The 21,302-nt window shown below is 39.8% G+C and overlaps 2 protein-coding genes and 1 pseudogene across 2 annotated transcripts in view; 2 read left to right on the top strand and 1 right to left on the bottom strand.

The window, feature by feature from the left end:
- LOC148103868 (polymeric immunoglobulin receptor-like) overlaps positions 1-21,302 on the bottom strand; it is an 89,462-nt gene that overhangs the window by 24,795 nt on the left and 43,365 nt on the right. Inside the window, exons 3-4 of the mRNA XM_087838229.1 lie at positions 5,478-5,502; positions 256-275 (exon numbers count right to left, since the gene is read on the bottom strand). Of these exons, the coding sequence (XP_087694355.1) occupies positions 256-275; positions 5,478-5,502 (45 nt within the window). The remainder of the gene's footprint in view (positions 1-255; positions 276-5,477; positions 5,503-21,302) is intronic.
- On the top strand, positions 10,349-12,040 carry LOC148103872 (tripartite motif-containing protein 16-like protein). The gene is made up of 2 exons (XM_087830481.1): positions 10,349-10,645; positions 10,724-12,040. The coding sequence occupies exons 1-2, from the start codon at positions 10,349-10,351 to the stop codon at positions 12,038-12,040; spliced, it is 1,614 nt and encodes a 537-aa protein (XP_087686607.1).
- Positions 18,268-20,052, top strand: LOC148103871 (uncharacterized; annotated as a pseudogene).

The raw sequence follows: 21,302 nt of genomic DNA, 5'->3' as shown, positions 1-21,302 counted from the left end.
ATGGTGGAGAGATGGTGAGTCAGACAAAACCACACAGAGAATATCAACTCAAACTAGGCTTTTATTACTTAAAAAGGCAAAATGTGGTTTGTGTCATTAAGGAGTTTGTTTTATAATGATGGTAAAACTGAATAAAGACAAATAAATGACATTAGTACAAATAAAATAGCAATTCAGCGATATGACTTCCCACTGGGCAGCTTGGCTACTGAGGGAAAGAAGGTCAAAGAGAATGAACTCACACTTGGATGTGACCCTCAGACACACATATACGGCTACTTTGTGCCCTCAACTTCACAACGAAAAGAGAGAGAGAGAGAAAATATGGTTTAGATCACAAACACATAAAAAAAACAAACCTTTACTGCAGTTAATCTGAAAACTGAGACACGCTGATGACGCTGTAATAAGAGCCTCCTGCCAGCGATGTAACAAAAAGAAAATTACCAACACCAAAAACAGGTCATCACAAACACAAAATATGCATAACATGAGTGAGTTTCAATAGAAAAAACAAAACACAACTACTGGTAGAAGTGGTTTACACATTTTACCGTAAAGGAAAAACAAACATGCCACTATTTGGAATACCACAGCACACAAGTGCTATCCTTTGTAACAGGATAGAAACAATTCAGTGTAAAAGGAAGAACAAAAATAAAACAACAAGCCTATCAGGCAAAGCTTATGAGCAAAAAAGTCCAACATTCTTGAGGGAAATTTACTAACCTGTTGCGCAAAGCGGGCAAACAGAGTTTTTTATCCTTTGAAATTAGGAAGGAGAAAATGGAGACGTCTTCTCTAACTTTCGGTTTCATTCTGGGGCTTCAAGACTTATTTTTTCACTCAAAAAACCTCTCGATAGGTCCGGTTTAACTTTAAGTTTACTAATCTGAGCTCTGATATGAATCACATGACCTCATGAATGTTTTAAGTTTGTGCTTTTTATGCAGCTCCGCATGCAAATGACGCTTTCTGCACATACAAATTTATTTCTGATCTGAAGAGCAGATGTAGAATCATATTTCGATTCTATTTTCTAGATTAAGTAATTATGACACTTTCAAACACAAAGTCACAGACGGTATGTGCAGGCAGGCGTGTCTGCAAGTTGGAAAAAGAACAAACAGCAAAGTCAGCAAAATACTGACAAACTGTGAATCTGCTTCGTGATTTTCTCCTCTTCACTCCAACAACAAGTCCAACTTCTTGTACATTCACAACTTTCAAAGTCGCAGCAAGTCCAAAGTCACAAAAACAAATGGCGAGTACAGCCTGCTGAAGCCTTCACGTCACGTGCCGATTACGTCACCACAGACAGACGTACATGACTCTTTCAAACAGCCGATGAACTTAATCCAACAAGATTCATCTCAACGATTTAACATTAATATTTTTCACTTTTTTATTTCAAAATTACAAAAAAAAAGAATTTCACTGTTATTACAGTAGATGGAGGTGCGCGCGATAATAAAAAGAAAAAAAAAGGATAATTTCTAATCCTCCAATCAGAGACTTGGTTATTATTGCGACTGTGCACTATGTTCACTTTATAAACAGCAACATTAGGAAAAGTATAACACTGCACATAGTAACTATGAGCATCCACAGTTAAATTATCAGGACTTCATTATGACACAGTTATGTTGACTTGTTGCGTACTGGCACATTTTAAACAGCCATTATTGATAAGAGCTGATTGGAGAACAACACAGAGATCAATCACTCTGCAAACGTAAAGATTAAAGATTCTTGTGAAAATGTGACTCAAACAAATGAAAGAAAGTGAAGACAGAAGAAAAGTTCTTCTTTCACATGTGTGATAAGAACTTTGAATTTTTGCATCAGTGTTTGTGATGATGGCTGCAAACTGCAGAGAGTGTTTGTCAGCTCACACTGAGGCTGATGCTCACACAAAGCTTCCACTGCAAACCCAGCTGTTAAATTGTGGCTCTTTGGAGTTTAGGGAGGTGAGGTCCTCAGTCAGATGACGCTCCTGGAAGAAGTGCAGCTGACCACACTGCTCAGACTGTGACTGTTTACATGTAGTTGTTTTCTCTTTTCTCTGCTTTTAAACTCAGTGTGATGAGCAGAGCTGCAGCAGCTGCTGTCAGTATGAGTGCAGCATAGAGGCTGATCCTTCCTCGACTCTCTGTCTGTGGGTTCATTGTTGGAGTTTGATGTTTGGGCTCATCAGCAGCTGCTGGAAGGACAGAAAATGTTCTTTTATCCTGAACGTTCATCAAATATATTCACCAACGTTTATTATCCTAAAGTTCAACTAAAATATGACACTGATATTTAAAATTTCACTAAATGAAATTACCAGTGACGCTGAGTTTAGACCCGAGTCATCAGTCCTGAGTCTGGACAGTTGAAGTCTGATTTGTCCTTCTCTGAGGGCGTCTTTGTCACTCTGGACTCGTCCTGAAAACTTTTCATCCTGAGACTCTGACACCTCAACAAATTCATGAACCTGATACAGGACTGAGAGTTTATCACTGATGAAGAGTTCACAGAGGATGTTGAGAGTTTTGTTGTATCTGTCAGGTTTGGTGGTGAACGTCCACTCCAGTGTGATGTTGTGGTTCTCCTCTGCCTGATAGCAGGTCTGTGTCACATTGACTACAAATGATCCTGTTGAGGAGACAGAGAGGGAAAGAGAGGAGCAGACACACTGAGAACTGGAACAAATCTGTTGTTGAGCTTTATTTGGAGTTCATAAAGTGAAGCTGTAAACTAACCAGAGACACATGAGGTGAGGATGATGAGCAGCAGGATCCTGCAGATCATCTTCTCCCTGTGAGAGGAGACAGAGGTGAAGAGTCATCAACACATGAGGTCAAAGGTCAGTCAGTACAGCTAGAAGAAGGAAAATCTAAAGTCTTCATTCACTCATCACAACATCTGATCCTGTTCCTGGAAGGAATAACAATGACTGATAGAAAGTGCTGAAAGAAGTTTTACACAGCAGAAAAAAATAAACTACATACAGCAACATTATTAATTAAGCAGACTAATACACATTATCTTGTATTAGTATTATATACTGTCTTAATTATTCATGGCAATCTTGCGGGTATACACTCCTCTCACCACCACACACATATAAGTCAAACAGCTCTTGGAAAGGAACAAATCAGGTGAAGCACAAAATCAACACGACTCAAAATATCAATGCTTACCCAGCCCAGTGTCATAAACTCACAATAAAAGTAGTTTGTTCAAATGTTGTGGTTTGTTTTGCTTTTACTGACACTCGTGAATTTTTAAGGCGCATGTTTTAATGTGATGTTTGCAGCACCAGCCTGGTGTCTGACAGCGAGCTCTGATTCAGTCTGGGATGAAGTGACCGTTTGCATGTTATGATGGCTAGTAGTCAGCAGGGGGCTCTACAGGTTTATTTAAACACATATAAAGCAGGATAGACTCAACCCCCTTACCTGACATTTTCGCACCATGCCTCTGTAACGCTCCCACACTTATGGACACATGCCAGGTGCAAAGTGTACAACTGCCATGTCAAGTCATGTTGCACACCTTCCATCTACACAAGCTGTTTGCTTTCCTTTTTCTTTAATGAGGCATACGGTTATTACTGGCTGGAAACAGAGAGTGTGGTTTGGGCTAAATATATCAAATTAAAGTTCTGTCTCCTGTGCTTTGAAGCTGAGTGTCTAAAGACAACACAGCACTTGGCCTCTTAGCTTTAGCTTCTAGCAGCAGTTCATCCAAACAGTTCAGATACGGTCATTATCTGAGGCGGAGCACGGCATTCTTGAACATCGTGAGTCTTAGCCATTGTGCAGCTAATGTTGTTGTCAGCTTTAGCCATGTAGTCACAGCACAGAGCTGCATAATAATGCTGTAATGCTGAGGGACATTCAGAAATGTAGGAAATTGTAAACACATTTGAAGGTCTGGGTGTTTGTTTCAGTGTTTTTATATCGTCTCATGTGGTTTCTGTGTAATGCAAACTGATATGGATTATTTTATGCATTTCCTCATGGTCCACATGAAAAATTAATGGTCATGATGGAAGTTATAGCTAAAAGGGAAAACTCGTTGGATTGTGTAAACTTTGTGTGTTAAAGTAGCGCCCAGTTGCTAACATGTCGATATCATAAGCTTTGATATTTTCATGTTGAGTCTGGTTCAGACGTTTATGTCTTTATGGCACCGAGAGGAAAGCTATCAAAGAGGATGAGACCTCTAAACTGGGGCTGGGGGGTGTCCAACTAGTTTATAGCTACATTTGGTTTGATGTGCTGTCTCTCTTCTTGTAACATGGATGTAAAAGGATTTAATTCACAAGAAATGTGTCCAAGTGTGTAAATATTCAAAAATAAATTTTCTGGAATTGGGATTATTTGGGGCTCGTAAACCTCTAAATTACCTGTTAGTGTGTAATGTAACGTTTTCAAACTTTGACTTTTGCTTTCATTAATGATATCAGACACATTTGCTTTTTGCTACTATTGTGGATGACAGCTGAGGCCAACCTAAGTGTCTTGATTGCTGGAAGAAACACTTTGAAGTTTGGATGAAGAGAACACTGACAGGATCAGCTCTGTATTCCTGCATGTCTTTCTCGGGCTGCTGTCCCTCCTCCTGCACTTCTCCAGCAGCCGCCTGCTGTGGCTGTGTTGGCTTGTTACTACTTGTTGCTGCTGTGGTGCAGCTGCTAACATGCCATTCAGGTAGACTCATTGTGCTATTTCTAGTTTCTTTTTCTTTCTTAGCTTTTCAGCTCCACCTTTTCACCACTTCTTCCACTAAACTGAATCACTGGTGCTGTCAGTGGTTTGAGGGACGGTTCAGCGGCCCTTACATCAAACCGTGGGTCAAAAGTGTGTCAGCTTACCTGGACACGTGCCCAGGAGCCCATGCACAGTTGGAAGAACATCCAGGAGTCAAATGAGTAAAGGATCAGAATTGCATTGTCTCAGATATTACAAACCATATATCATTAATATTAGTGTTATATGGTTTGTAATATGTTAGATATGGGGATATGTATTTTTATGGTAACAATTACACAGTTTGGTTGTATTTAGCCTGGCCCTTTCTCCCCTACACTGCTGAGTCTAGTGGTCTCTCCCAAAGTCAGCTACCTTAGTGGGTATGGTACTTCCAAAACAAATAAAACAAACATGACAGGAAAACATGTTTGGTTTTTGAAAGTATGGTATGGTCTCTCCATTTCACAGTATTCTGTGTACATGTATGCACACATGCTTGTATGATATTTCTGATTACTGCAAAAAGAAAAGAAAAAGTCTGATCCTCAAAACAAGCTGGCTAGGACCCATCAAACATTTGTAATCAGGGGTCTGTAACCCGATGAGCCGAGCATACCCAGCAGGCAAATGGCCGATACATCAGATTACCAGACCAGCCTTGCTCGTGTGAAAGTTACATTCCCATGGCAACGTTACAGCACGATTTTTATGGATAACTTTGAGGTCACAGTGAACAATGAAAGGTTGCTAGGAGGAATAGCTCCAAGAGAAGAGGGTGTGTTTTAGCTTCTTGAAGTGCATCGGTCCTTATTATCAGGCTTGCTTTCACGATTGTGTGTCACAGTTTAACACTGAACATGTTATTTACTGATAGTTGTTTATGATTGGAAGTGTGTGAATGAATGTTATATTTTACTTCATCAGACTCGCTCACTGCAGCATCTGCAGCAGCTTTCTGCTTCAGGAAACTGAAGCTTGTGTGCAGCTGGACTGCAGGATTGATTCTGTGCAACATCTGAAAGGTTTTCACTTTTCTCCTGAGCGCTCTGTGCCATCTAGTGACATCTTTCAGTATTGCACTGGCATGATAGCAGGTACACTACAACACAAGAAACACAACAAAATAAAATAAAACACTGCATAAGTGAATAAATCTTTATTTATATGCAGAAAATCAGAGTTTGTCCTGACTCTGAGTTTCATGGGATGCCTGATCTCCTTTTCTGTTCCTCTTTGCTGACTTCATGAAAGCCCATTTAGTATAACCACATGTTTTAAGAGCTTCCTTTACATGTGTGTGTTCCCTCTTTTTTTTTCTGCCCGGTTATGTAGTGTCCTGATTACTGCAGGTTTGTGTTCCAGAGGGTGGTGGGAGTCAAAGAGGAGGTACTGGTCTGTGTGTGGGAGCTTCAGTAAACTTCAGTGTTGAGGTTTCCATTCTCTTCAGTGTGCACAGCACAGTCCAGGAAAGGCAAAAAGTTATCCTTTGTGTCTTCCCTGAACTTTGTTTTTATCCATAAATTTCATGTGAGTGTGCTTTGGACACGCTTTAAAAAGTTTCATTAATTTATTTTATTAAAAGGAACAGTGAGTATTAATGAATACATCAATGTAAAGATTAATGTGAGAAAATCACATGGATGAAGCCCTCTCAAAAACTATAAAATACAAACAGCTGCAAACTCTTGGTGTGCTGAGCTGGAGCAACAACAATGTAGACAATATGAAACAGAAGAAACTGCAGAAAACACTGGAAACATTTATGACACATTTACTGACACTTGAACATTACAAATTACAATTATATTATTATATTATACTACAAAAGACACATGAGGTGAGGATATCGAGCAGCAGGATCCTGCAGATCATCTTCTCCCTGTGAGAGGAGACAGAGGGGAAGAGTCATCAACACATGAGCTCAAAGGTCAGTCAGTACAGGTAGAAGAAGGAAAATCTACAGTCTGACTTCATTCACTCATCACAACATCTTATCCTGTTCATGGTCCTAATTATTACACTGTTTAACAAGGACCCAGACTGACAGTGCCTTAGCGGCAGCTTATTCAGCAACTTTTTTTGCTTTCATTAATGTGACCTTAGTACTCTACCGTACCACTAACTACTCAACTTCTAAAAAAGTACTTTAACAACATATTTAGTTATAAAACGACCATCAACAGGAAAGAATTAAATAACATCAATAGGAAAAGTCATTTGCTCCCCCCCTCTCTTCTGCACCTTCCTCTTCGCCCTCACTTTTACTATCCAATAGAAGACAAGGTGCCTTGTTTGTTTGAGGATTTCTCCAAAACATGTGATGATCAAAGTTATTGATGGTCTGGTTTAATAAGTGGTTTTGTTTGAAGTTGTGCAGAACTTGTCTGTGTCACCATTTCACAGAATATGATCAAGACGTGACAATAGCCAAATTGTCCAGCAGGTGCCACTGTGGAGATGGTTTCAGATTGTTTGGAATCATCAATACAAGCACAAAGACTTCAAATGTTTCACGAAGTCTCGCTTTGCTCATCACTAGTATGGTGACAACTTCACAGTAGGTCCGTATCTCAGCACTGTCATAGTTAAAGGTGACCTTCATAAACCGAGAAACTGACATTCATGTTTGCTACAGAAAATCCACATTTACTCCTAACTAAGGGTTTAAATGCACAAAGAGACAGACACTGAGACAGAGACGAAGATAAAATCAAACCTTTTTTTTTTGTTTGTTGAAAACACACTCAACTATCTGGCTCTGTCCTCAATGCCTCCAGCTCCTCTGTTGTTGGATGGCTTGAATCCAGTGGTTGTCTTCATGCCACAACTCTCTCATGCTGATCTTGGCCTTCAGTAACACCTGAACCATTCTAGCCTCCTCTCTATCGCCCCCTCTGAACGCCCTCTTCTTGTTATTGAGGAGAGCTTTGATGTCCTTAGTCACCCACGGCTTGTTATTTAGGTAACAAATAATGTCCGTGCTGGGACAATGGAGCTGGTGCAGAAGGTTATGTAGTGAGTGACACACTCAGTAAGCCCACTGGTGTCCTCACCGTGAGGCTCACAGAGTGTCTCCCAGTCTGTCACCTCAACACAACCCTGTAGTTCCACTAAAGCCTCCTCCGACCACCTACTACTATACTTCTAGTGGTCACAGCTTCCCTCTTCACAATAGGCACATAGCAGGGGGTGAAACAGGGGTTTATATAAAAGCTAAAATACTAAAGCTACAACCTTTAATATAAAGCTGCTGCTGAGCAAACATGGCTTATACTCCTACTCTTTCTGTTAACTAGACATAAAAACACTTGAGGTCACCCTCTGATGTATTTACCACCCCGTCGTAGATCAATCACAGTATCCTGAACTCTCATTGGTAGACGCTTGAATTGTTGTCGTGAAGTTCAGCCTGGATATCTTAAAAAGAAGGAAACTGAACTTCTTTTCAGGCACTTAGACTAACATGACCTGGACCCTTTTAGCGCCCTCTGTAGTTGAACTGTGGAAGTGAAACAGAGCCACAGCCTGCACACACACAGTTTAACACATCAGTAACTGCACAACATGCAGAGCAGGAGTGAACATGCTGCAACACCTCAAACTGATCATAACTGTGTCAATAAAACCATGAATGCTGCCAAACTGCTCAGTGTATGACTCAGACTGATAGCTGCTCCCTTCTCTCTGACACACTGTTGAGTATTTCATATATTTAACCACTTTAACAACTCTGACCTTTGACCTATTCTGGTATTAGTTACAGTTGTTATGGCGATCCTTGGTGACCTGGTTTGACCTCTGATGTTAAAAACAGTATGAGGGTGTGAGCAGGTTAAAAGGCTCATATCTTCTTCTTGATGTAGAGGTCTTTGTGTGTGTGTGTTTGTGTGTGTGTGTGTGTGTGTGTGTGTGTGTGTGTGTGGACAGTGAGCAAGAAGACGATGAAGAGGATGATGAAGGTAAAGAGAGCAAAGAAAATGAAGGTCACCCTGAGGGTGGTGGGAAGGATGAGGAGAGGACAGATTTCTTAGATTTCAATTCTTTACATTTTTTGTCCTTCGTGCTTTTGAACCATCAAACTGTAGGTCAGGAAAGCTGATTCTTTTTGTCTGTTTCTGATAATAAAACATGTTTCTGGGGACGTCGTGTTCAGCTGTCTTTATCATGCAGTGTAGTAAACATGTTTCAGTGTGACTGTTACAAAGATGAGATTTTACTGTGAAGCTTTTTTATACCAGGGGAATCATAAATACTTCAGTGATGTAAATAATGCTCTCAGAAGCTGGAAACTCCAAGCAAAACTCACTGAACCATAAATAACTGTAGATTACAATATGATGAGAAATGAGGGCTGAAATGTGAGGAGGTTTCAGACTGTGCAGACTTATGGACGTGTCATAGATTTGTATTAAATGTGGTTTATGAAAAGTTCATTACTGCTTTGTAGATTTCCCCTCATTAACATACTGTCTGACCTGCTGACTTACACAGGTCAGCTTCACTGTTTGATTCTGATAGCTGAGCTGACACAGGCTCTGTGATCTGCTGTAGTTTGTTAGAAATACTTTGAATCACAGAAAAAGCTGCTCAGCGCTTGTTCTGGACACATTTGGGAGAGAACCTGCCTCTGTGTGTAACAGCGCCCCCTGCTGCTCTTGATGATAAATGTGCAGATGCTGATTCTTGCTGTGACTGTTGATCCAACTGGAAGTTCTGTGGTTACAGGTCCAGCTTCCTCCTGTGAAACCTGTACTAGTTAGCTGCTGTTACAGACCACCAAGTTCTAATATCCAGTATCTCCAGGTCACATGTACAAAGCTGCAGTCAGTCACTGGAGACCTTAATATTGACTGGTTCTCACATACCTGTATTTAGCCACGTCCCTGCTCAAGAAGATTTTGTGTGATCAACTCGACCATAATAACAGAAAAATACTTTTAAAGAAGGATCAGAGTTTCTTTTTATTCCTGTCAAACATTTATCACATTTTTGTGGAGATGAATGTGTTTGAAAAACCTTTAATTTGTTTACTGACTCATATACCAACTACTACACCTGCTGCACCCTCTCACCTCTGATGGTGTTTGAGGGACAGAAACAATTGAAATGAACATAAACTTAAATGCAACATAAGCATCATGTCAGTGGCTGCCTTATCTGTATGTTTAGGATCATTATCCTCCTGCATTGACTGAAACTGAAGGACTGTTTGTTAACTTCAGTGAGAACTCTGACATTTCTAAACTGAAGTTTATTTATATAGAAGAAAGTGTTAACAAGCTTAAAAGTTGATGTGAGCAGTAAATAAAAAGGGTTAAACACACATTATGGGTCTCAAACTGCTCCTCTTCCTGGAGTGAAGCACAGCCTGATAACCCTCCCTCTTCTTCCTGCTCTTAAACACAGCACCTCCTCTCTGTCCACGTGTTTCCTCGTTCCCTCCCCTTCAGATCTGCACTTTGAAGATGGGTGTAACCAACATGTGGTGACGTGTAAGAGCTGACAGGCTCCATTCACTGCAGAAACATGTTGTTGAGATCAGAGCTCAGACTAGTTTCAGTTATAAGGAAGAGAAACTCACACAGTCACTGACACTGAGAGGAGAAATGGCGCAGAAAGGAGTTCAGCTGGACCGAGAAACCTTCTCTTGTTCCATCTGTTTGGATCTACTGAAGGATCCGGTGGCTACAGCTTGTGGACACAGCTACTGCAGGAACTGTATTAAAGGTTTCTGGGATGAAGAGGACAGGAAGGGAATCCACAGCTGCCCTCAGTGCAGGAAGACTTTCACACCGAGGCCTGTCCTGGAGAAAAACACCATGTTAGCAGCTTTAGTGGAGCAGCTGAAGAAGACTGGACTCCAAGCTGCTCCAGCTGATCACTGCTATGCTGGACCTGAAGATGTGATCTGTGATGTCTGCACTGGGAGGAAGCTGAAAGCCATCAAGTCCTGTTTATTCTGTTTAATTTCTTACTGTGAGAAACACCTCCAACCTCACTATGATGTAGTTCAGTTTAAGAAACACAAGCTGGTGGCCCCCTCCAAGAAGCTCCAGGAGAACATCTGCTCTCGTCATGATGAGGTGATGAAGATTTTCTGTCGTACTGATCAGCAGAGTATCTGTTATCTCTGCACAATGGATGAACATAAAGGCCATGAAACAGTCCCAGCTGCAGCAGAAAGGACTGAGAAGCAGAAGGAGCTCGAGGTGAGACGACTAAACATCCAGCAGAGAATCCAGGAGCGAGAGAAAGATGTGAAGCTGCTTCAACAGGAGGTGGAGGCCATCAATGGCTCTGCTGATAAAGCATTGGAGGACAGTGAGAAGATGTTCACTGAGCTGATCTGTCTCCTCCAGAAAAGAAGCTCTGATGTGAAGCAGCAGGTCAGATCCCAGCAGGAAACTGAAGTGAGTCGAGTCAAAGAGCTTCAGGAGAAGCTGGAGCAGGAGATCGCTGAGCTGAAGAGGAAAGACGGCGAGCTGGAGCAGCTCTCACACACAGAGGATCACAACCAGTTTCTACACAACTACCCCTCACTGTCAGCACTCAGTGAGTCTACACACTCATCCAGCATCAATATTCGTCCTCTGAGCTACTTTGAGGATGTGACAGCAGCTGTGTCAGAGACCAGAGATAAACTACAGGACATTCTGAGAGAGGAATGGACAAACATCTCACTGACAGTCACTGAAGAGGATGTTTTACTGTCACCAGCAGAGCCAAAGACCAGAGCTGGATTCTTAAAATATTCACATGAAATCACACTGGATCCAAACACAGCACACACACATCTGTTATTATCTGAGGGGAACAGAAAAGCAACATTTATGGAACAACAACAGTCTTATTCTGATCATCCAGACAGATTCACTAAAAATCATCAGGTCCTGAGTAGAGAAAGTCTGAGTGGACGTTGTTACTGGGAGGTGGAGTGGAGAGGGAGAGTTTGTGTAGCAGTCGCATACAAGAATATCAGCAGAGCAGGCAATGACTGTGGATTTGGAAACAATAACAAATCTTGGGCATTATATTGGTACCGAGGAAGTTTTGAATTTCGACACAACAATGTCGAAACTGCCCTCTCAGGTCCTGTGTCCTCCAGAGTAGGAGTGTACCTGGATTACAGAGCAGGTATTCTGTCTTTCTACAGCGTCTCTGAAACCATGACTCTCCTCCACAGAGTCCAGACCACATTCACTCAGCCGCTCTATGCTGGACTTTGGCTTTGGAAAAATGGAGACACTGCAGAGTTGATTAAAGTCAAATACAGAAGACAGGTTCATGTTGATCTCTGACCATTATATGTACTTGTGTAGTTTCTAAATGAGGCTTTACATTTTAGAAGCTGAGAAGTTCAGTGGTCCATTGATGTGTGAAAATAATATTGCACTGATTCAAACTGTACTTACATTAATATACCTTACATCAATATAAATCTGAATTTGTTCTTATGGCTGATAATCATGTGAGTTTAAATGATACTACTCTTCATATTCAGCATGTTTGAAATCTGTCATCAGTCTGGTTAGTGGTTTTATTCTGTAGTTGCTGTAGTGGGTTGTCAAATGCAACAATATATTGGAGCTGCAGTGATTCATCAGTTAGTCAATGATTAGAGAATTGATTGTTTTATCATTATTTTAGTCACATTTAAAGCTGGTTCCAGTTTCTGAAATGTGAAGATTGTTGATTTTCTTGATCATATATGACTGTAAACTTAATGTGTTTGAGGTTTGAACTTTTAAAATGCAAAAAAAATTTAATACTTAATGTTTGATATTTATAATTATTTTTCATATGAAAAGTTTGATCACACTCGATCATTTATACATTTAAAAACATACACTAAATAACACAGGTCTGTATATTGTGGAGGTCAAACTTGTGTCTTTGCCCTGAGCTGTGTCTTGGAGCTTCTGATTTGGAGAAAATGAGCTGAGGGAGACACCTGCTGGACAAACACAGACATGACAGGAAGAAAGACTAAAGTGCAGAGTGGAGACAAACAGCTGGAAATACTTGTTGGAAAGGATTGTCATGCTTCAGAAAAACACACAGCACACACTCTAATAGTCCTTTATTTGCACTGAAGGAGACACGTGAAGAAACCAAATCACACAATAATGACGTGAACACATTTATAGTCAGTGTTCAAGATGATGGATAGAAATGAAAATCATGGAGCATTTATGCATTTTTACGTCTGTGTCACAGAAACTGTTCAGCTATTCTGTTTATTAGTCTATTTATCAGGAACCTCTGTTGATTTTATATGTAAAGGATTTTTCTTCAATCACTGAACCTTTTAAGGGTTTTCTCATAGTAGTTTTGGGGAGTTTTTAATTACATTTACAGCTTCAGAATAACTTTGTGATGTCAGATTAGAAAGTCTGTGTCCAACCCTGGTGTTTGATCAGATGTTTGATCCCTGCAAGGTTGGATTTTTTTCTATGAATGTTGAATTTGTTGTATTTGATTTGAGTTAGATTTTTACTGATGAATGATTCATTGTAAAAAGTTGATCTACCAACAGTTTATTTCTTTGTTATTGTGATTAAAATGTCAAACAAATATATTTTCCACTTTTTGTGTGACAGATGCAGGAATTTCTCTGTCCTGCATGTGGAGAAATCTGCTGTTAAATCAGAACATTAACAGGTTTCAGGTTGTATTCAAACATATATTACTGTGTATCATGTGTCAGCAGGCATGTGTTAACAGGGACTATAAGACACTTTAGTGGCTTTAATGCATATTTATATGTTTAACACAGTAAGGTGCACAGGTTCTTTATACTAAAAAGAGGGAGGAGATGTGCTTCCAAGATTTATTATCCAGACAGGGAAAGCAACTTCACATTCAACCATACAGGGAAGAGGAGTTCAGGACTGAGGCTTACCAGCAGGTGAGAATGGTCGAGACAAGGGGAAGGCGGATCCATCAGATAAATAAAAAATAAAAAAATAGATCAACTCAGGCACTTTTGAATGGGCACTCAATCGTGAAGGGAATCCGGTCCTGGATCAGTCCGGGGTGCTACTGAAACAGGGAAGAATGATTAGATAATGTTTGCCGGCTGACAAAAGCAGCATTCACTGACACCACAACCCTGAACCCGCTGCTCCTCCCCTGCAGCCACAAACCACACCCCGCCACAAATACCTCAAACTTTACATGAGCAAAATCGTGCAACAACTTTTCAAGACACACAAAATTAAACAATGCTTCATCAAATAAAAGCAATACACAATTAACCCCACCTCAAACAGCTACACACACACTCACTTTAAATTATTAAGGCTCCATTTAAGACATCGAACATGGTCACTGCTCAAGTGACAGAATTGCACAAAACCACACTGAATGCAGAGGACACAAACCAATGCACACAGCAGCAAAAAGAACTACAGCAACACAACCGAGAACAAACGAGAAGCACAAAACAGGAAAACAAACTGAGAACAAAACAGCAGGATATACAAAGAAGCAAAAATTATACTAGCTTTACGTTACATTTTGGAAAGTCAACAATAGCACAACAGCTTCTGAGCTAATGGAAAAGATAAAAAGGAAGATAAATAAAAAGGTTGTTAGATATTTTGATATATCCCTCAGCAGCAGCTACAATATCTTCAGACTGACAAACTGCATTTAGCAGAACAACAATTTAAATTCAAAGAACAGGAAACTGCAGTTTATACAAACCGGGTCCACTAAACTACTCCACCCGAACAGGAGAGGAGCGCTTCCTGAATCGGTGCTTGTCAAAACATCAGACATTGTCAGATTGGCCGAAAACGGCGTTCACGCCGCCGTCGCTCCAGTACAGCTGAGCAGACTGCAACCGTGGGAGAGAGCGACTGTGTTTCACACGCTCAGCTCGAGCTTTCTGATCCTGGACTTCATGACAGATCTACCACTGTGAGTAACACTGTTTCGTCTGCCGTGGACTCTGTATCTCCTAAATCAGATAACTCTGTTACTGTGTGTTTGAACTCTACAGACATTATTCAGAGTGACCCCTCGGTGTCAAGTTGTTCACCGGTTGTCCTCGTTAGTGATCTTTGTGTTCCTGAGCCGTCAGACTCTGGTAATGCTCGCAGTGTTTTCTCTGAGTTAGCCAATAAGGATTTTCCAGCTGTTGAGCTGAACAAAGGACTGTTATTCCACCCCAGACTCACCTACACGCTGTTACTGGCACTGTATCCCCGCTGGACTGTTTTACTCCTCAGCCTGTTAATTCTGAGGTTTCCCAGCCTGAGCCCAGCCACACACCATCAACAGTTGTAAATAAAACAGTGTGTGCTGAGGAGCACAAACAGTCGAAGACTTTGTGTTCTGCAGCCGATGCTCCTTCTAGTGACTGGTTTGTGTTCCAACCTGTTTTGTCTTTTCACATTTCCGGTGTTGCCCAGCCAGCCCTGGACACAGTAAAACTTCTGCATCTGAGACTTCCTGTGTTGGTCCGATAGTTTCCCAGTCTGTGATCTTTTCTGCGCCTCAGCTGGTAAACGTAAATGGTAACAGAGTGCAACCTGCCACAGTTAAACTGGCTAAAATGCTTGAACTTAGCACAAACTTTGTTGGTTCCTGTTTACACCTCAGCTTCTTCTTATTTTATATCTATGGCCTGGTCATGGGGAATGAGACAGAACACAGAAAATATTCGTTTTTGTTTTTTGGCTTTTTTTTAATTTCTCCAAATGATCTTGGAAAAGCACAGTTTTAAGCACAGTGTTTTAGTTTTTGTGGTTTTGAGTGAAAACATCTAAGTTTAACATTAAGCCCAGGAAGAGTTCCCACTTTGGGTTCCAGTTTAAGCAGATTATTAAAGCAGATCTAATTTTAACAACTTCACAGGCACCTGTTGAACTGTCACTAACCCAAAACCAGCGACAGCTCTAATCCTGCTCCACAGGCTCAGCCTAAAACACCTGTAACTTTCAAGGTCTGAGATAACAATAAATATCAAAATATCACAGTGTATTAATAATTAATATTCATAATATATGTGTAATAATATTTTTATTATTATTTGATTTGATTTTCCTGTTTGCAGCAAACAACAAAAAAAACAAGCAGAGCTGCTGTCAGTCCACAGTAGAGGCCGATCCTTCCTCGTCTCTCTACTGCAGAGACACAAACACATCTGGGTTTCTCACATTCATTAAAATCAATTACACTAACAACACATCAGAATAAGAGAAAAAAAAACTGTTAGGAGCAGGTTATGTTCAGAGTTTTACTTTTCAAGTCACGTTTTCTCTCTGAGTCTCTGAGTTTTAGAACAAAACCATTTGATTTGAAACATCAAACTAAAAATGTCCGAATAAACTTTCAAACAGAAAGTGTCCGACTGTTTTCTTTGGTCTGTTTTACTGTGAAAATTCACATTTATATGAAACATTTCTGCTGATCTACACAGACCAACAGTCAGCAGAGTCAGTATCAAATATCAGAAAATGATTATTACCAGTCTACTTTCATAAGTCACCAGTATCCTCTAAACGTCATGTTGCCTCCTGTCATTCAGAGGTGTGTGCTGAGCTGGAGCAGCAATAATGTAGAAACTATGAAACAGAAGAAACTGCAGCGCACAGGAAAAATTTATGACACGTTGAGTTATGATTACAAGTGTGTGAGTCAGTGTTGTGTTTCACTTCTTAAGACTCAAACACTGCTGTGTTTTGCTTTTAAATTGTACATTTATAAATCCATAAACAATGTTTACACATACTATTATTAATTATTTTTTTTAAATAGATAAATAGAAAAATAACATTTGTTCATGACACAATTTCAACTTATCAATCAAAAGATTAAAGCTTCAAGTACAAAGTTTAAGTCTCTAAATGAATCCTGAGGGTCTGAACTCACAGCTACACTCTGAGAGTTTGTATGAGATCAGACAATAAAGCAGCAGATCACTGTGGATCGAAGAACACAAACACCACTGATTCTGCAAGAAAAGAAAAGCATGACCTCCTGTTCTACGCTATAGCTTAATCAGAGCTTATCATACATAATCATCATTATAAATCAACGTGAATACTTCATTACAAACTGCCATTCAGTAAAAACCTGAATCACAGGAAATGAAATAAAGCTAAACATCTCAAATCAGCTTCACGTTGCTGTGAGGTCGATGGTTTCATTTTGTTTCATTATCAGCGACAGTCTGTTTACCTTCAAAATGATGTAAACTTGAAAAACTGTTTCCTTCATCGAGTTTATGATTATAGCTCATGAATGAACAGACTTGCATGAAGTTCATGATTTCTTGGATCATGTCTCATTATTTTGTCCATCATGTGTTGTCCTCGGGATTCCCATATACTTGTTTAACATTCACCTAGAGACCATTTGTGGCCCGAAGACAACACAAGGGTTACAGTGAACTCCAAAAGTCTCGTTCACATTGTTGATCAAACGGTTTCCACTGACTGATCTGAGGAAGTTTTCTGACATCCATTATTATATGAGTTAAGTTGCATTAGTAATGAAGGCACTGAAATAAATCTATTAAATCCAAGTTTAAAGCTTTACTGTTTCTGACATCACCATGAATAACATCCTATCCTGTTAGGACCTGACCATCATAATGAGAACAAAGAGAATCCTGTAAACTGAGAAAACTGATTATTGGTTCTTTTGATCAACACTGCATGTAGAGGAATATTAACATTAGAGTCCTGAGATCTGCTTCCTTAACACAAGATATTTTTGCTTGAAAGTGGAAACCAGAAATAGTGTGTTTAGCCGCTCCAGTGTCAGAGGACTTGGGGGCGTGACGATGAGTTTTGTGTTTGTACCATATTCGGCACAATAGCAATCAGGCTGTCACAAGTGGACTGGGAGGAGTGAAGGTGCAGTGAAATGTGCTTTCACAGCAGCATGGATTTAATTCTTAAACTGTCTCTGTTGAGGTTTTGTAGACATGTGACTGCTTATCATGTGACATTAACTTGTCAGCCATTTTGAACGTGGAGTAATCCTGATACATCAAGTGAGTGAAAAACCTGGAAATATTGGCCCCATCTCAATATGCGTACTTGTGTTCTCGTGTACTCGTAATACGTCATCAATCGGAGACCAAGTACTGTTCCAATTCAAAGCACGCATCAAGCTGAGAACGCAAAAAAATTCCCGGGCAGTGTTGGGTGTAACGCGTTACTGTATTTAAATTACTTTTCCACTGAAAAAGTAGAGTAACTAATTACTGTTCATTTTTAGGTATTTTAAATACAGTTACTTACAATGTACTTGTGTTACATTGTAAAATAACTAAACTCGCTGAAAATCATTATTTAATTTCAATAATTTATCTTCTAAAGGTAAAAATAAACTCTGCCGCTTTAACATCGTTGTAGTGCAGCTGTACGTCATTTCGCGCCAGTTTGCCGCATAGTCGTATTCTACAGCGGAAGATGTCGGACTCGGCTGAAGCGAGGGCCTGTTTTATGAAATGGAAATATTCCCGTCACTTCACTTTTCTAAAACAAGCAGACAAGAACATTACGCTAATATGTAAGCTATGTCCTGGGGAGAAAAAATTATCGGCCGCTGTCAATAGCACGAGTAATCTGCTGAAGCACCTGACACGGCAGCACAGACAAAGCCTTCTGAGTGAGCCATCTTCATCATCCATGGATAACACCGCAGTAACTCCTGCTAAGCAGACGAAACTTGATTTCACTTCAGCAACACAGAAAGTGTCTGAAGGTGAGCTTAAGAAAATGATTGCAGGCTACGTTGTGGAAGAAATGCTACCGCTGCGTACTGTAGAGTCTCCGTCTTTTAGGTGCATATTAAACAAAATACCTGTGTGTGGCAAAAAAGCAGCACTGCATGATTGAAAAACGTTTTCTACTTACTTAGATAAGTGTTATGCTGACATGGAAATACAGCTTAAAGAGACATTCGAGAGTTTGGAATATATTTCCACGACTGCTGACATTTGGACCACCCATAACAAAAGTTTTCTCGGAATGACGGCACACTGGATTGATCCTTCTACTTTTGTACGAGGACATGCAGCGCTAGCATGTAAAAGAGTTCGAGGGAGACACACATATGATGTCATCGGCAATGAAATCGAGCAAGTACATTCGGCTTATGGACTGAACTCTAAAGTGACAGACAACGGGTCCAATTTTATCAAAGCTTTTAGAATGTTCCAAAAATCAAACTCTGATGAGGAATCGGAAGAAGATGAAGATGTGACATTTACTCATGTTGAGAAGACCCTCTCCACAGAATCTGAAGGACAGTTTTCTCTCCGTCCGCACTTAAGGTGTGCATCACACACACTGAACTTAATTTTTCATGATGTTGAGAAATGGCTTCAAGCAAATGAGGCAAAATTCATCTACAGAAGTGCAACTTCAAAGTGTTCTGCAATGTGGACAAAAGCAAACCGTTCTTCTGTTGCTTCAGAGTTGGTAGATAATTTTTTCAAGAAATAACTCATAGTACCTGTTTCAACACGATGGATTTTGTTTCACGACGCTCTGTCCAGGATCACTGACATTCCCCTTGCTGAATTAAATACTGTCTGCACTCAGTTTGGAATCAAATGCTTCACTGATCAGGAGTATCTGTTCCTAAAGGAGTATTGTATTGTGTTGAAGCCACTCACTGTTGCACTAGACATATTGCAAGGAGAAGAGAAGTGCTATTTTGGAATCCTTCTTCCAACTCTGGAGATTCTAATGTCCAGGATGCTGGCACTGCAGGACGAGCTTAAGTAATTTTTTGTTTTATTTATCATGCTCTTATGTGAAGTGTCTGATGTATTTTTTTCTCATAGGCGATCAAGGTGCGCTTTTCCTCAATGATGGACAATAAAGAAGCTCTCCTGGCTGCAGTCACTTTGCCTAAATTTAAGTTACGCTGGATCAGAGAAGAAGAGAAAAAAGACATGGTTAGGGCAATGCTTACTACAGAGTGGCGTGGGTTGTCTCTTGAAGACCAACAACCTGCTCAAGATCACAAGAACCCTGCTGACTCCACTGATAACTTTTTTTCATTTGAGGAGGACGACTGTACCTACTCTGCTGAAACAGAGGTGATGGAATATTTGAAATCTGCTGGGTCTGAGCTGGGTGTTCTTAGCCAGTTTCCCAGGATTAAGGCCATTTCACTGAGGTACAACACAGCCACACCATCAAGCGCACCAGTCGAAAGGCTTTTTAGCCTTGGGAATCTTGTGCTTACACCCAGAAGGAACAGATTGTCAAGTGAACGCTTTGAGAGACTTACATTAATGAGATACAACAACTTTTTCAAAAACAACACAGCTAAGTAGTACAAAAAATGTTTTGGAAAACATGCGTGCATACAGCATGCAGGAAATATGGTGCTCATTGGTTTGAGGAAATTTCAGAGGAATTCTGTTTGTTAACCAAAGTTCAGAGTTAACTTCACTTTGTTGAATCACATGACATGATTACGTACATTATGTATGAATATGTTACTCATTGCTTTGAAAATGTAAAAATTTTAATGTTTACTGCGTGAAATATGTCATGTTTAACATTTCTTAAGTTAAGCTTTTTTGTTATTCAGATATGTTGCAGAAAAATATATTTGTTATTCTGGAATTGTGTTTCTTAGCTAAAGAAAGTTACATTCCTTACTAAAAAATGTAATTATTAAAGAACTTTTTTTTAATAGAATGTTATAAAGATGATTCAGGAACCAAAAAGGCTAAACTATTTCATGTTGACTTGTATTTTTAAAAAAAATTATTTATTATTTAAAGAGTTTAATTTCTATTGTTTGTCCACTCAAGGTTTATGGGGATTTTAACTACTTACTTTTCAGACACAGTAATTAGATAAGTATTTTAAATACAATATTGATTTAGAAATTAGTAATAGTAATTAATTACTTTTTTAAAGTAACTTACCCAACACTGGCTTTGACCCCCATCGCTATCAGAAACAAATCCCCTCTATGACCCGCAATGAATCCTGGGATATAGTAGGACACGAAGGATACATCGGACCCATCCTTAAAATTTGGGTAACAGTAGGACACATTTGTCGTCACATTTTGAGCACTCTTTGAATTCTGACAGCCTTCGTCGCGTCGCTGTGACGTCATTGCCTCCAAATATGGCGTTGAAGCATCCTTCCTTTGAATTCGGACACAACTAACCCTCAAATTCGCGGAAAAGAAGGACGCATTTGTCACCACATTTTGAGCACTCTTTGGATTCAGACAGCCCTCGTTGCATCGCTGTGACGTCATCGCTGTGACGTCATTGTGACGTCATCAAAGGAGCAGCCTTCATATCACTAGAGGATACCACCAGGATCATGATACTGCACTAGGATACTGCATTAGCATTATCCTTTCACTATTATTATTATTATTATTATTATTATTATTATTATTATTATTATTATTATTATTATTATTATTATTATTATTATTATTATTATTATTATTATTATTATCGAACTAATTTTTACAGATTTGTTTTGCAACTTTGCACAAGCATACATACTCACGTCTCTTTAACACATTTCAATGTTTGTACATTCATTACTT

Source organism: Neolamprologus brichardi, chromosome 3 (genome assembly GCF_056152115.1).
Source record: "Neolamprologus brichardi isolate AB-2024 chromosome 3, ASM5615211v1, whole genome shotgun sequence".
In the NCBI taxonomy this organism is placed as follows: domain Eukaryota; kingdom Metazoa; phylum Chordata; class Actinopteri; order Cichliformes; family Cichlidae; genus Neolamprologus; species Neolamprologus brichardi.
This window is presented reverse-complemented; position numbering and strand designations above follow the sequence as displayed.